Source organism: Ostrea edulis, chromosome 4 (assembly GCF_947568905.1).
Source record: "Ostrea edulis chromosome 4, xbOstEdul1.1, whole genome shotgun sequence".
Lineage (NCBI taxonomy): Eukaryota > Metazoa > Mollusca > Bivalvia > Ostreida > Ostreidae > Ostrea > Ostrea edulis.
The window spans coordinates 6,534,637-6,548,905 of NC_079167.1; the positions used below are offsets into that span (position 1 = coordinate 6,534,637).

General features: G+C 35.6%; 1 protein-coding gene across 1 annotated transcript; it reads left to right on the top strand.

Moving 5' to 3' along the window:
• The first annotated feature begins 211 nt into the window (after positions 1-211).
• Positions 212-12,152, top strand: LOC125671199 (histone-arginine methyltransferase CARMER-like). Its single transcript, XM_048906725.2, has 14 exons — positions 212-569; positions 2,731-2,853; positions 4,277-4,377; positions 4,488-4,592; positions 4,870-4,980; positions 5,167-5,344; positions 5,529-5,619; positions 5,746-5,827; positions 6,572-6,747; positions 7,398-7,535; positions 8,542-8,714; positions 10,805-10,903; positions 11,101-11,210; positions 11,372-12,152. The coding sequence occupies exons 1-14, from the start codon at positions 428-430 to the stop codon at positions 11,480-11,482; spliced, it is 1,740 nt and encodes a 579-aa protein (XP_048762682.1). The 5' UTR covers positions 212-427; the 3' UTR covers positions 11,483-12,152.
• Positions 12,153-14,269: the final 2,117 nt, after the last annotated feature.

Here is a 14,269-nt window from a genome sequence, read left to right on the forward strand (position 1 = left end):
CCGAAGTTTACCGAATGGGTAAACTGTAAATCTGTAGACGGACAAGTTTGAAAATAAAGATAGGGTATTTTCATAATTTATTACATTTAGTCCTCTTATTATAATAAAATCACATATGATTTTGTTTTTGATAACTATGGAATGTAGAATTAGAATTACCCTTGCATACCATCAGCAATAAAATTAACATTTCAAATATTATCCGCACACCAATTTCGTTTCGGTCCTGAACCATATAGACTATTCCAAAACGAATTCTGTATGACCATACATGTTGTTAATGGAAAAATTCAACTAGTTATGGTTTAATCGATATCATTCTATATATCTTGAAAACACAAATACAGAAATTCTGTTTAAAATAGATATATTATTGTAATTTTTGTTCATGCCTATTACCAAATTTTGAAACACAGTATACACTGTAATGGAGAAAATGGCGTCAACATTTGACAACGTGCAAGTCGCCGTTCTCACAGAGAAGTACAATTTCAAGTTTCTAACAGATGATCCGCTCATTCTTGATATATCACACCAAGGAGACTGTGTTATGCTTCAGTTTCACAAAGGTATACCAATTTCTAGACCCTGTAACAACACTAAAACCACTTTCTTCATGTTGGCGGAACAAAGGCATAATGAAATGTGATCTGGTCTCAAAATATGATATCAGTATCAGTAAATGAAATCGATCGTGTCTCATTGCATGGGAATAACAAAAATTCTGTATGCTTAGAATGGAAAGTTTTCAATGAAATTTCCATATGATGGTTTTGTCGCTTCGTACAGAAACCATGATCATTGATTAACAGCATTAATTACACCATTGAGTGGAGGTAAATAGGAGGCTCAGACTTGCATATATGATTCATCTTCAGTGAATCCTTTTATAAAGTAAAAGATATAATTTCATTCTGATTCAGATGAATCTCAAAATTTATTCAGATGAACAATAGTTGTACCCAACCATTGAGCACTGTTGTATTCATAACTCTTGTTTGACCCATCTTTGATGAAGATAAAGTAATTAGCTTCGCTCGCTATAAATCCAGTGAAACAGAATAATTTTCACCAGTGTACTATCTTATTAAGAAAATATGTTTTGTAGTTCACATATGGGCATCTCATTAACAAAATTACGATATTTGTGTATTAAGATAGACAATAACCAAGTGTAATATCAGGGATTTATCTAGGTTGTTTTTACTACTGGTAAAAGGTACCTTTCCCCTTTGGCAACAAATGGATATTTCCCCCTTCCACAGATAAAAAATCCCCTTTATTTGTAGAAACCTCACAAAATTGTAAAAGAATTTTCAACAAAAATCATTGTCAGACTTCAGGGTTCGAAATTACCTCATGTCCGTAAGTCCGAGACTAGTAACATGTCGGACTAGTAAACTCTCTATAGCACCAGTCCGTACGGACTAGTGAAAATTCGGAAATCAATCTTGAATTGGTTAAGATTTTAGCGAATTTTTCCAAGTTTCTTAGATGTTTGAAGTTATGGTCGATTACCTGCATGGTAAAGTGTTTGCATGACAATGCTATGCTGATCTTCCAAACACATGGAGTGCGTTCGAGACCGTCGTTCTTCAAAAGAGTACAAATTCCTGTCGATTCCGAACGCTGAGTACGCATCATGAGAACGGGTTCGAGGTGCAAGAACTTGCACCACCTCTGTAAGTAGTGTGGTCGAAGAACACATTCGTGCGCACAAATTCTAGTCATTAGCGACTCTAACACAGGAGTTCATAAAATATAACACTATAGCTCATGACTTGGTCAATCGAGTGAATTCTATTGACTTTATTGATAAAACTTTGAACACCTGTGACTCTAAGAACTGAGTACGAGAACAATGGGAACGTCGATCTCGAACGCACTTACATGTATGGGCGTTTATAAAAGAGGTTACGTGATTAACTCGGAGGTTACTGTATGTGTCTGAAGGTCTTGAATGCAAAATAAAGTATGGTGGTCTGAATTGTTTGCAAATGTGATGTGTTTGGTTTGATTAAAATAAATAATTTCATATGATATACTGGACGGACTAGTGAAATGCTTTGCGGACTAGTGAACATCAATAATCACTAGTCCGTACGGACTAGTGCTTGAAAAAGTTAATTTCGAACCCTGGACTTACAATATAGATAAAATGAGTAATCAATTAATTCACATGGCTGTAATAATATGTGGATATTATATTCCATGGATGCATGTCCCCCCAGCCCCATCCCCTGGAAGCTCATGACTGCATTCTCAAAAATTCCCCTTAAATATAAAATGGGTAGTAACATGTAAATGCTGGATAAAATCCTGAATAGAAATTTTATATCTTCATGTCACAATTAGAACATCTGGTATTGATCAATCAGATTAATTTTGTAAAAGAAATAGATTTCATTTTTGAAAATACATTAGGGTATGGACTATGATGCTTCACTCCAGAATACTTCATGAAAGGCGTTAATGCTTCATGAAAAGTATGTCGGCGTGAAGTGTAGCTGCAGATCTGTAGCTCTGGGAAATTGCAGCTTCATGAAATGTTGCAGTTCTTTTATTTCTTATATTCATGTCTTGCTTTTATTTCTGCTGGAATTCCCATATTAATCTGTATTCTTATCCGCATTGTTTACAACTGCATGTGGCTATCATTACAATTTGTTTAGATATTAAAGGCAATAAACTTTGAAATGTAAATATTTAAGAATTTTGCCTGTATTGCAGATAAAGTTCCTGTGCACACATTGTCAGTAAACAACGACACAGAACATGCCAGACTGGGATCACAGAGTATCATCTTTACACGAGACAAAGACACAACACTCGTTCATTTTCCTAGTGTTCACAGTACGTCTTATCCACAGGCAATTATATCGCTTGGGTTCGAATTTACAATTAAATAGTAAAGGTATAGAACTCTAAATATAGGGTACTCAAGTTCGTTGATGTAAAAATAATAAATCAAATTGTATGAAATTCTACTGTATTTTAATATATTCATACACAATCAATCCACATTACTACCAATTGAAAGTTTATCCTGAATTTCCGTATACTTCAAGATATGCAGAAATGAATTCGGAAAAGTGCCCATTATTTTTTAATAGAATTTTAACTGTGCCTAAGCACTATACAGCTAAAACAGAGTGTTTGAGCATTGCAACAAGCTATTACATGGAATATACTGTATTAGATATCATTTCTAAGTTGAATTTCTTGCCCCATTTCATAAACTGAAGTATAATAGCTCCAAGTGACTGAAAATTGTAAAGTCATCAGCAATTTCACTTATCACAGTCATACTGACCATGCCACTAACGACCCAAATTAACATCATTATCATAAATCATCAATTGGATAAAAATTTGTATCTTTATAAAGACTTATTATTTAGCATAATTTATGTACTATAACGAATTGATATTGATAAAAATTAGTATTTGAGTCTCTAAATCATTATGGATCCTTTAAGGGTAATTAGTTGTTTGGTGAGTAATGTGGTCCATGGGCCTCTTGTTACAAGTATTGTGATCATATATTTTCTTGCTAGAGTAGATCATGATGTTTTCAATACCATCTTCAGAGATGATTATGGCCTTTAACATAGAAATTGGTGACAATGGACATAAAAGGTTGCTAAACACACCCATGAAATATTTAGAAGAAAATGCATTCTTTTAACAAATAATAGAAATTCCAAGATTTTTCTGAAAAAGATGCGTCATATAAATGTGTTGCATTAAAAGCAAGCAAAATTCAAACTTGCAATCTACTGATCTGTGGTTACATTCCTGACTGATAAGCTATGTTAACTAATACCTTTTTTAAAATCAAGTTGTTCACTTTATATTGCATAGCCTTATAGGTCTAGATGATTCTGGTTAGTTGTTTCAATTAATAAACAAGTATCAGCAGTGTGATGATTATTTTGTTCATTTTCACAAAACTTAGTCAATTTTTATGAAATTTCAGGTATATAATTACAAAAATGGAAAGAAATTGGGATGGGACTTTTTAACACAAACTAGAACTTTTGATTTTACAGAATATTTGTATTTATACCTTGTGTATTTAAAAGCAGAAATGATTCCAAAGTGTGTATCCTAGATCATCTAGATGCCTATTTGTCTCACATATCATATAACATATATGTATTTTATCAATTTGTATTGATGCTTGATGATCTGGATAAATCAACTCATTTAGTACATATTTATATGTAAATGAGTAAAATCTTGCCACAATGCAACACAATTTTTCACTATTTTAGATATGAAACAGTTTCAGTTTCGATTGAATGAACTGAAAGACGGATTGAAATCTGTCTTTAGTGACAGAACAGATGCAGCTTCAGCAGTTCAGTATTTCCAAGTAAGATCTATTTGTTGTGAATGATGCAACTGTCATGGATTTGAGTCATGTTCAATTTCATTGATGGTGTTATCTTTACCAGCCAAAGCAAATTCTTATCTGTTCTGTAGTTTTATGGATACCTCTCACAACAACAGAATATGATGCAAGACTATATCAGAACATCCACATACCAGAGGGCAATGCTGGCAAACTTAATAGATTTCCATGACAAGGTCAGCAATATTCTACCCAAGTTTTTGTCTGTTTATATACATGCACCTTTGCAACAGAGTTATGGTGAGCAAATAGTGTTTTGTTGATTCATTAAAAATATGGGCTCATTATTAATTAAGTTCAAATGTGAAGGATCAAGTTCACTGTAGGGAATTTATGCTTAAAGTCCTGTGTTGGTAGGAATTGAAGAGTGCCCTTTTGTAGTTATATTTGGTTTCAGATAATGCGCTATTATCTATAAAGATGATCTTATCATTTCCGTAATTTGTTGTGTAGGTTGTGTTAGATGTTGGTGCTGGATCAGGAATTCTGTCATTTTTTGCCGTCCAGGCTGGAGCAAGAAAAGTATATGCCATAGAGGCCAGCAGTATGGCTACACACTGTCAGGTATAGAATGGAGGACAGTACATTAACAACTTGTCAAAATATTTGCTTTTAGAAAGGATTTGAATTTTAAAAGTCTACATGTAGATGTAATATAATTTGATCTGTGAATTATGATCTATCACAGCTGGTAATTGACATATTTGTACATGATTTGTTATTTATAGTTACAAATGTTTTCTTTTAAAGACACTGGTTCAACAGAATAAATTGTCGGACAAAATTGTTGTGATTCCTGGTAAGGTGGAGGATGTGGAGATCCCAGAGCCTGTGGACACCATTATATCAGAACCCATGGGATACATGCTGTTTAACGAGAGAATGCTGGAAAGCTACCTTCATGCTAAGAAATGGCTGAAGCCCAGAGGTAGACATGAGAAGAATGTATTACTATATTTTTTTTAGGTTTTCACTATGCACCAGTGTCCTTTTCTTGGTGCTTTACTATTGCAGTAAGAGCACTAGTCATTAGTAAGGTCTGTTAACTTCAGTAAGATATGAAGTGTCAATACTGCCAATGAAATGATTTAAAACTTCTGAATTGTTTTTAGGAAAGATGTTTCCTTCTCAGGGAGACCTACATATAGCCCCGTTCACAGATGAAGCCCTTTATCTGGAGCAGTTCTCTAAGGCTAATTTCTGGTAGGATTTAGCAATTGAAATTCTCTCAATACAGTTTGCACATGTGCAAATACAATGCACCATTCTGTATTGTGAAACAAATTACATCACTTGTTAGCTAATGTATTTTCTAAATCTTTGTTTCAGGTATCAGCAATCATTCCATGGAATTGATTTGTCAAGCTTACGCAGTGCAGCTGTCAAAGAATACTTCACACAGCCCATAGTGGTAAGTCGTCTGCCACAATCAGTCTACAGATTAGAGTTATTATACACATATAATATAATTTATCAAACTTGAAATCCACAATTCCTATGGGTATGTGTAACTTATGCAAGTTGTATAATTTTAAGTCATTGTCATTAATAGAATCCTTCATTTGTACGAGTGTGGGATTGGGGAATTCCATCAAGAGGACAGGATTCGCAGTCTAGGAAAGCCTCATCCTAGACATTGAATCTTGTCTTCCCCTACCACCCTCCGGTGGAATTCCCTATCCCACATGAGTAAATAATGGATTATTTTTCTCACATTTTATCTAGTCTACAGTTTAGTGCATTAATTCATGAGCTATGAGATGATGAAAGAAAATCCTCGTTTGAATTTCAATGCAAAAACTAATTATACAGTCAGACAGGGCATACCTGAAAATGGTTTTCATTTATGTGTAAACTAAAAAACCCAAGTCTGTACCTCAGAAAGCGATATACAATCGAAATTTTAAGAAAACAGTGCAAAATATTTTGCTTCTACATGTAACGTAAATCGCAGAAATACATGAGGTCGTAATGAATGACGCCATAGCAGTGTAAGGCAAAAAAATCTAATGTGGCTGTCTCACATGGGTAATGTTGGTCTGACACTGGTGATACTAGAAGAAAACATCGGTAATATACTGCTCGTTTAATACATTATGTTATTACATGTATCAGATTTAAAACAATAACTAATCCTTAATTCATTATGCTGTAGGATACTTTCGATGTGAGGATATGTCTGGCAAAATCTGTCAAGCACACAGTAGACTTCCAGACAGCAGAGGAGACTGACCTACACAACATTGAGATCCCCCTCACCTTCAGCATGCATGAGTCGGGTCTTGTTCATGGTCTTGCCTTCTGGTTTGATGTGGCCTTTTTGGGATCAGTGTAATTACTATATTATGTTTAATATTTTTTAGATATATAAAGTGCTGTAATGTAAGCGATTTATGAACAAAATATTTATGTCAGAAAAAATATGAATTTGTGATGTACAAAGATGTTTATGCTTTTAAGAAATTTGATATTTTTTGCAAAAGTTAAGATACTACACACTACTTTTTTGCTCTGTGTCATTTTTGTCCCCCGCCACAATGCAGAAGGGGACATAGAAATACTGGTGTCCATCCATCACACTTGACTTTGTAGACACAAGTCCTTGGAAACCGCTCAACAGATTTTGTTAAAAGTTTGTGGGATTTTTAGTCACCATATGTAGTTGATCATGTTGCGCTGCCATTTTGATTCAACAAATTTTACTGGAATTATGGGACGTTGTTGAATTTGTATGTGCTACACTATAAGAACACTTTGTGGGCCCAACTCGACGGACACCGTTGTGTGGATTTTGTTCGAATTTTGCAGGATTGTTTTTCACAATATGTAGTTGATCATATTACGCCGCAATTTTGATTCTACAAATTTTACAGGAGTTGTATGTCCCATATAGCAGTGGTGGGGGACATATGGCTATGCGTAGCAATCTTGTTACCCTAGGAGTGAAAATTCATGCAATAAATTTCTCATTTGGTTTGTAGAGAGCCTGTTTGGTTATCAACAGCCCCGACAGAGACTCTCACACACTGGTATCAGGTTAGGTGTCTAGTGGAAACACCTGTACTGGTCAAGCAGGGACAGACTCTCAATGGAAAATGTGTGCTGAGGTGCAACAAAAGGTAACAACCAATGCTTTTATTTATGTGTTTGGTAATTATAAAATCATGCGAAATGTAAACTAAATATTTAATGTAAGTTTTAGTACAAGGAAAGGAATCCTGTGTTGATTCTTAATTAAATTTGATACAAAGATTTATATAGTTTATTACAACTTTTAATTTGTGTATGATTCTGTCCTATATAGAAAGACATGTAAATTCATTTGGTTGTCAAAGTAAATTAAACACAAGAGAATGACATGTTGTAGAACTCTTTTGTATTGAAAGACACAAATTTTTTTGCCTAAACAAACTTGAACATGCCCACATTTTTAGGTCATCTGAGTAAACTCTGGTGACCTATTGCAATTGGTTGATGTCCGTTGTGCGTTAACAATTGAACATTTTAAACTTCTACTTGATAACTACTATTCCAATTCTTTTGAGATTTGGTAAGAAGCATCTTTTGAACAAGGGGGACATAAATTATAAATTTCAGGACTCCTGCACCCCTGGGGCCCATGGGGCGGGGCAAAAACTATCAAAAATTTACCATTTTTCTAAAATGTATATTTCATGATTGTAGGGGTTTCAGGGTGGTGCCAAAATTATTATAATGATTTTAAGGACTTCTTTAAGTTTGCTGATGCGGTATAAAATCTAAATGCATATTTAGGAATAGTAGAAAAGGATGTACAAAATAATGGTGAATTTCGCAACATCATGGTTTTGCCTCTAGGATGAGTCCAAATTAATCATATCGTTTATTGTTAATACATATAATATGTAAAGCCTTTCATCAGTGTTTGCACTTTTTAGGCCATTGACGTTTTAAAAACACATCTTATTTTATACTGTTGCTGGATATTAGAATTTAGCTTAGATATTCAGAACAGGAAATTTTTTTCTAGATTTCATAGCCCTTGGGAGTAGTGATACTTTTAACTAGTGCTCAGGTGATTGATAAGGCCTGTGGGCCTCATGTTTTAAAGTATGATTAGTGATAGATAAATTTTGTTTTTTACAGACAGAGTTATGATGTTGATATTGAACTGAACATCCCAGGAACAACCTCGAAGTCCACAAACACACTGGATCTTAAAAATCCATTTTTTCGTTACACGGGTCAGGCACCAGCTGCTCCTCCTGGGGTCAACAACACCTCCCCCACGGAAACCTACTGGAATAATTTGGCTACGGGTAGGTTCTTGATGGTTACTTGTAAACATCACCCCCCTTGGAATGGCAACAGTTAGATAGTTACTGGATAATTGTAAACATCATTACCCACAGAATCCTGGAATAATCGGCTACATTTAGGTAGTCACTGGTTACTGGTTCATGAGAAGCATCACTCACGAATTAAAATTACTCCCTGTTATTAGCTCACCTGAAGTGAGCTTTTCTGATTAAAATTTGTCCGTTGTCTGACGGTGTCGTAAAGTTTTCACAATTTCATCTTCTTCTCCAATACCACTGGGTCAATTTCAACGAAACTTGGCACAAAGCATCCTTGGTTAAAGGCCTTTCAAGTTTATCAAATGAAGGGCCATGCCCCCTTCAAAGGGGAGATAATCACAAAAATGCAAAAATAGGGTGGGGTCATATAAAAATCTTCTTCTCAAGAACCACTGGGCCAGAGGAGCTGAAATTTACCTGAAAGTTTCCTGATATAATGCAGATTCAAGTTTCTTCAAATCATGGGCCACGGGGGTAGGTTGGGGCCACAATAGGGGATCAAAGTTTTACATCAGAATAAATAGGGAAAATCTTTAAGAATCTTCTTCTCAAGAACCACTGGGCCAGAAGAACAGATTCACATGAAAGCTTCCTGACATAGTGGAGATTCAAGTGTGTTAAAATCATGACCTCCGGAGGAAGGGTGGGGCCACAATAGGGGATCAAAGTTTTATATACAAATATATAGAGAAAATCTTTAAAAATCTTCTTCTCAAGAACCACTGGGCCAGAGGAGCTGAAATTCACTTGAAAACTCCCTGACATAATGCAGATTCAAGTTTGTGAAAATCATGACTCCCGGGGATAGGATGGGACCACAATAGGGGATCAAATTTTTACATACAAATATATAAGAAAATTCTTTAAAAATCCTCTTCTCAAGAACCACTGGGCCAGGAAAGCACATATTTACATGAAAGCTTCCTGACTTAGTGCAGATTTAATTTTGTTAAAATCATGACCCCTGGGGGTAGGATGGGGCCACAGTAGGGGATCAAAGTTTCACATACAAATATATAGAGAAAATCTTTTAAAATCTTCTTCTAAGAACCACTAGGCTAAGTTCAAGTTTACTTGACAGCTTCCTGACATAGTGCAGATTCAAGTTTGTTAAAATCATGCCCCCCGGGGGTAGGGGGGCACAATAGGGGATCAAAGTTTTACATGCAAACATATAGAGAAAATCTTTAAAAATCTTCTCGAGAACCATTGGGCCATAGAAGTTTACATTTACATGAAAGCTTTCTGACGTAGTGCAGATTCAAGTTTGTAAAAATCATGGCCACCCGTAGGTAGGTTGGGGCCACAATAGAGATTAAAGTTTTACATGCAAACATGTAGGGAAAATCTTTAACTATGGGCCAAGGGGGCTGAGTGATGTGGCCCATGGGCCTCTTGTTTTTATTGCTAGAATTATAAGTTAAAACTCTTGATCAATAGAGCACTCGCGAATTTCTGTTCTCGTGATTTAATGTGTCCGAATCATTCTGCGATATTAAGTGCTCGCGTGAAATAAGGAATCTACAGTAATTGTAAACATCACCTCCCCCACAGAAACCAATGGAATAATCTTGCTATGGGTAGGTAGTCACTGAATGATTGTAAACACCACTCTCTCCCAAGGAATCTTATTGGAATAATCTGGTAATGGGAAGGTAGTCAATGGTAAACACACACACCCCCCCCCTTTCCTCAGTAATCTACTGGATTAATCTGGCAACATTTTTCGGGAAGTACTGGTCATGAATGGTTGACTGGACAGGTTCATTAAAGAAAGGGAAGCATGCATTTCTTACAATTCAATTTCAGTTTATTTATTGACATTGCCATGTTGGCATACAGTCAAAATAACAAAACAATGACATAACAAAAAGAAAACAAGAGAAAAACAATTATGATACAGTGCATTCAGAGTGACTTCATTTTCATATGTACTCATATTCCATGTAAATGCTTTCTTTATTATTATTCAGCAAATGTTGAAAATTGTGGATGGTTCAGGCTGAGCATGTTTCAAAGCCTGTAATATCCAATTCAATTTTTATTTACAGGTCAGACTGTGTACATGAATGGACTGGTTAACGGGGATAACAATACTGCACAGCTTCTAACTCACCAGGGAGTTATTCAACAAAATCTCATCCCAGTCTGTAGGTCCATTACAGTTTTATCTGATCCATCGCAAAGACTATATTAAATAGCTGTAAAGTTCTTCTTTACAGAACAACATATTTTTATCTTTTTATTAATGACTTGTACAATGTATACATGTATGAAAACTTTCTATCAAATAAAATATATACATAAAATTTATGAGTATTACAAAATTTATTTAAAAATTCTTCAGCTGCTCCCATCAACCCAGGGGGTATACCAAGTGTTTTAAATTTGACATCAAATGCCCATAGGACATCAGTCGGGGCTGGAATAAGTCCAGTCAACTTCACACAATCACAGGTCAGTAGAAGTTTCAAGTAATAAAAAAAAAAGTATTGGTACCAAACTAGGTAGCAGACTTTGGGACTTACTTAAGGTTGATAAAATAAAATCGTTTTGGATTCGGTGTGATTTGTAGACAATATACAAATTCGTGATGGGATATTTTGTGTACTTTGCAGAGTTCCATGCCAGCAAATTTTCCAGTCAGTAATCAGTTTATGATTGGGGATTATGTGATGCCAGGAAATGTCCTCTATCCGTCACAGTCACGGAAATCAGAAGCAGTGTGAAGGAGACAATGGTCACAGGACCATACAAACAGTTGCACAGTATCTGTGTGTTTTACTGTATAACGTCATTATCATTGGATCTCTTCCTCTGTGCTCAAGGATGTCTGTATGATGTGTTGTGTCCAGGTTCTGATGGAAATTGTACCAAAGCCTTACAGAATGTAGTTCTGTATTGTTTATGGAATTAGAATAGTCGATACTAAAAACTGCATTTACTTTTCTGTTGAGTGTTCAAACTATGTTGGAAATTTTTACCTTTCTGCTGAGGTAACAGAGATGATGATGTGAGAGACACAACATATACAATACACAATGTGTAGCCAAGTATAGAACATTGTGATATGCATGATCAAATGGAAACAATATACTGGATATTAAAATGAATAAATCCGATTGGCATTTATTTATCTTGTGAAAAGAAAATTTCACTTGTACAGAGTTCCTGGCCTTTTCAAGAGCACATTACGCCATGATTTTACATGATTTAAATATCGTATATACGTGTACATACACCGTGTTTTAAAGTTTTAGGCTGCTATTGCCTCTGTTTAGTTGATCTGGTCTGTGCTCTAGAGTTACTGCAAATGTTCACTGATGCAGTTCATATAATCTCTTATATTGCACTACCAGTATTTGTATCTTCTTTAGATATTAAAATTGTTAAATCCAACTGGCATTTGAACATTGCTTTGTGAAAATGGAGAATTCACTTGTGTGGAATTACAGGTCTCTCAAAAGCACATCTTGCTATGTTGAATTATGCATTGCTTATGCACATTATTTTAAGGCTTCAAAATGTGTGGGATGGCTGTCAGATGTGTAGTTCATTTTTCCATTGTCCTGTGTGTCAGGTCACAAATACAGATATTGCAGTTTTATCCCATGACCAGTTTCCTAATTTATTGAAAGTGTTATTTTTAAAATTAAATAAAATGTTTGGTTGTCATTGTTAAATCTACCTGTGCATTGATTCAGAGGTATCTAGCCAACACCCCCCTCCCAGTCAGGACAATTCGCCCTCCACTCGAGACAACTTGCAGCTGAGGATCGAAGTCACCCTCGTAGTAAATCTAGACTCTAAAGTGATATCTTAAATAAATTTAAATTAAGTACTGGTTGCGATAGCGTACTGTTTAGTGCTCTTGCTTTGCAACTAGAAGGTCCATATTTTGATTCTTGAACTAAAATGTTTAAACATAGGTAGTAACTGTTCCTTTGCCAATTGTCCTGCATAAGAAGCAAAAGTCACGTTTTTTTTATGTGACCTTTAAAATAGAGGTGTTTCAAGATGGGCATTGAGACAGTAAAGAACCCTCACTGCTACAGCCTCGAGGGCCATGCACGAAATTTGTAGTAGTTTACCTATAGCTGGTGATGTCTATATATGAAAGTGAAAAATTTTGAAATGGGAAGCAAAACAATGTAGAAATAAAACATTTCACTAATGAGATGTGTATATATGTACATATTGTATAAAATAGTCGTTAGGGCTATACGGATCATGGATAACTTGGTGGTAGAGCACTTGACAAAATTCAGGGGACCAGGTTTGGAATCCCAGTCTTTCTTCCTTTTTACATTTGGTGCTGTAGACCAGCTCCATGAACTGACAGGTGAAAATGTCTGCTAGAGGATAAAGATCTTGGGTTGATGTCTTCAAGTGTGAAGACATTTAAGGAGGGAGGAATGTAGCAGTGACCTGGGTTTGATTGCCGGTGGCCAGATGGCTCATTTGGTAAACAAGATATAATCAATCACTGCTACCAAATCTTTATTCAGTGTACTGCCACCTTGTCCAGTCTAACAATTTTTGTGCTATTTATGAGGTTTTGATTTTCTCTTCATAACAAAGTCATGGCCTTGGCAAAAAAAAATGGTCCGATAGAATATGACGTTTCCTATATTAGCAGGGTTTGACACCCAATGCTTGTCCGGTAGCCCGCTGCTAGTAAATTTTGCCCCGGCCTATCAGAATATCAGTTATGAGTAGTGTGATGGACTACTGAAAAATTAAAAACCTAATGGAATGGACTGAAGTCTAATCTTGAACACTACTGCTTCAATTCTGCCCTTACAAAAATATTGCTCGTAACACTCCATTTCAAGCATACAATCTACACCCAAAATGTCGTGGTTTAATTGATAATAAATCGGTAAAATCAGAGGCTAAAATGAGTATATTAGGTCATTTTGCAAAAAAAAAAAGAAACGCAGGATTTTGCCTCTAGATTTTGAAAATAGCCCCATCCCGCACTGCTCCCAACCCTGTTGCTTTGCAACTCGGCTAACAACCTCTGGCAGCCAGACTAGTTACTAACCTAGCAGGACGAAGTTATTACAGAATCTACTAGTCCTTTGGACGACTATGGTGAAAACGTTAAGTGTTGAACACTGATGAGTATGCAATTTATAGTCATATATTACAATGACTTTCTTTACAGAGGCTATCACTATGCACCTAGCATGTTTGCTAGATCTTCAGGCAAGAATTATAATTAGCCTCACCATAGGGCTTAATCTTTCACCCTGGGGGGCCATGAATTTCAATTTTGTCAAAGCCTTTAAGCTTATAATGGGTATGCAGCCAGTGTATGTGCCTAGTATTCCGGAGTAAACATTTTTTAAACACCTCGTCCTATTTAGAATCGTCTCCCCTCTCGAAAGAGGCATGGACTTTCATTTGAACAAACATATCAGAAAAGCTCACTTGAGCCTTTGGTTCTGATAGGTGAACTAAAAACATTTGAAAAAGTTGTCTAAGCAATGAATTTAGTAATTGCATGAAAC

What these genes read in the sequence shown, in the direction of transcription:
- LOC125671199 (XM_048906725.2), top strand. Translation starts at nt 428, where the DNA reads ATGGAGAAAATGGCGTCAACATTTGACAACGTGCAAGTCGCCGTTCTC. An exon ending in TCATTTTCCTAGTGTTCACA is followed by an intron (nt 2,854 to 4,276) that starts GTACGTCTTATC and finishes TCACTATTTTAG; the next exon opens with ATATGAAACAGTTTCAGTTT. An exon ending in ACAAAATCTCATCCCAGTCT is followed by an intron (nt 10,904 to 11,100) that starts GTAGGTCCATTA and finishes AAAATTCTTCAG; the next exon opens with CTGCTCCCATCAACCCAGGG.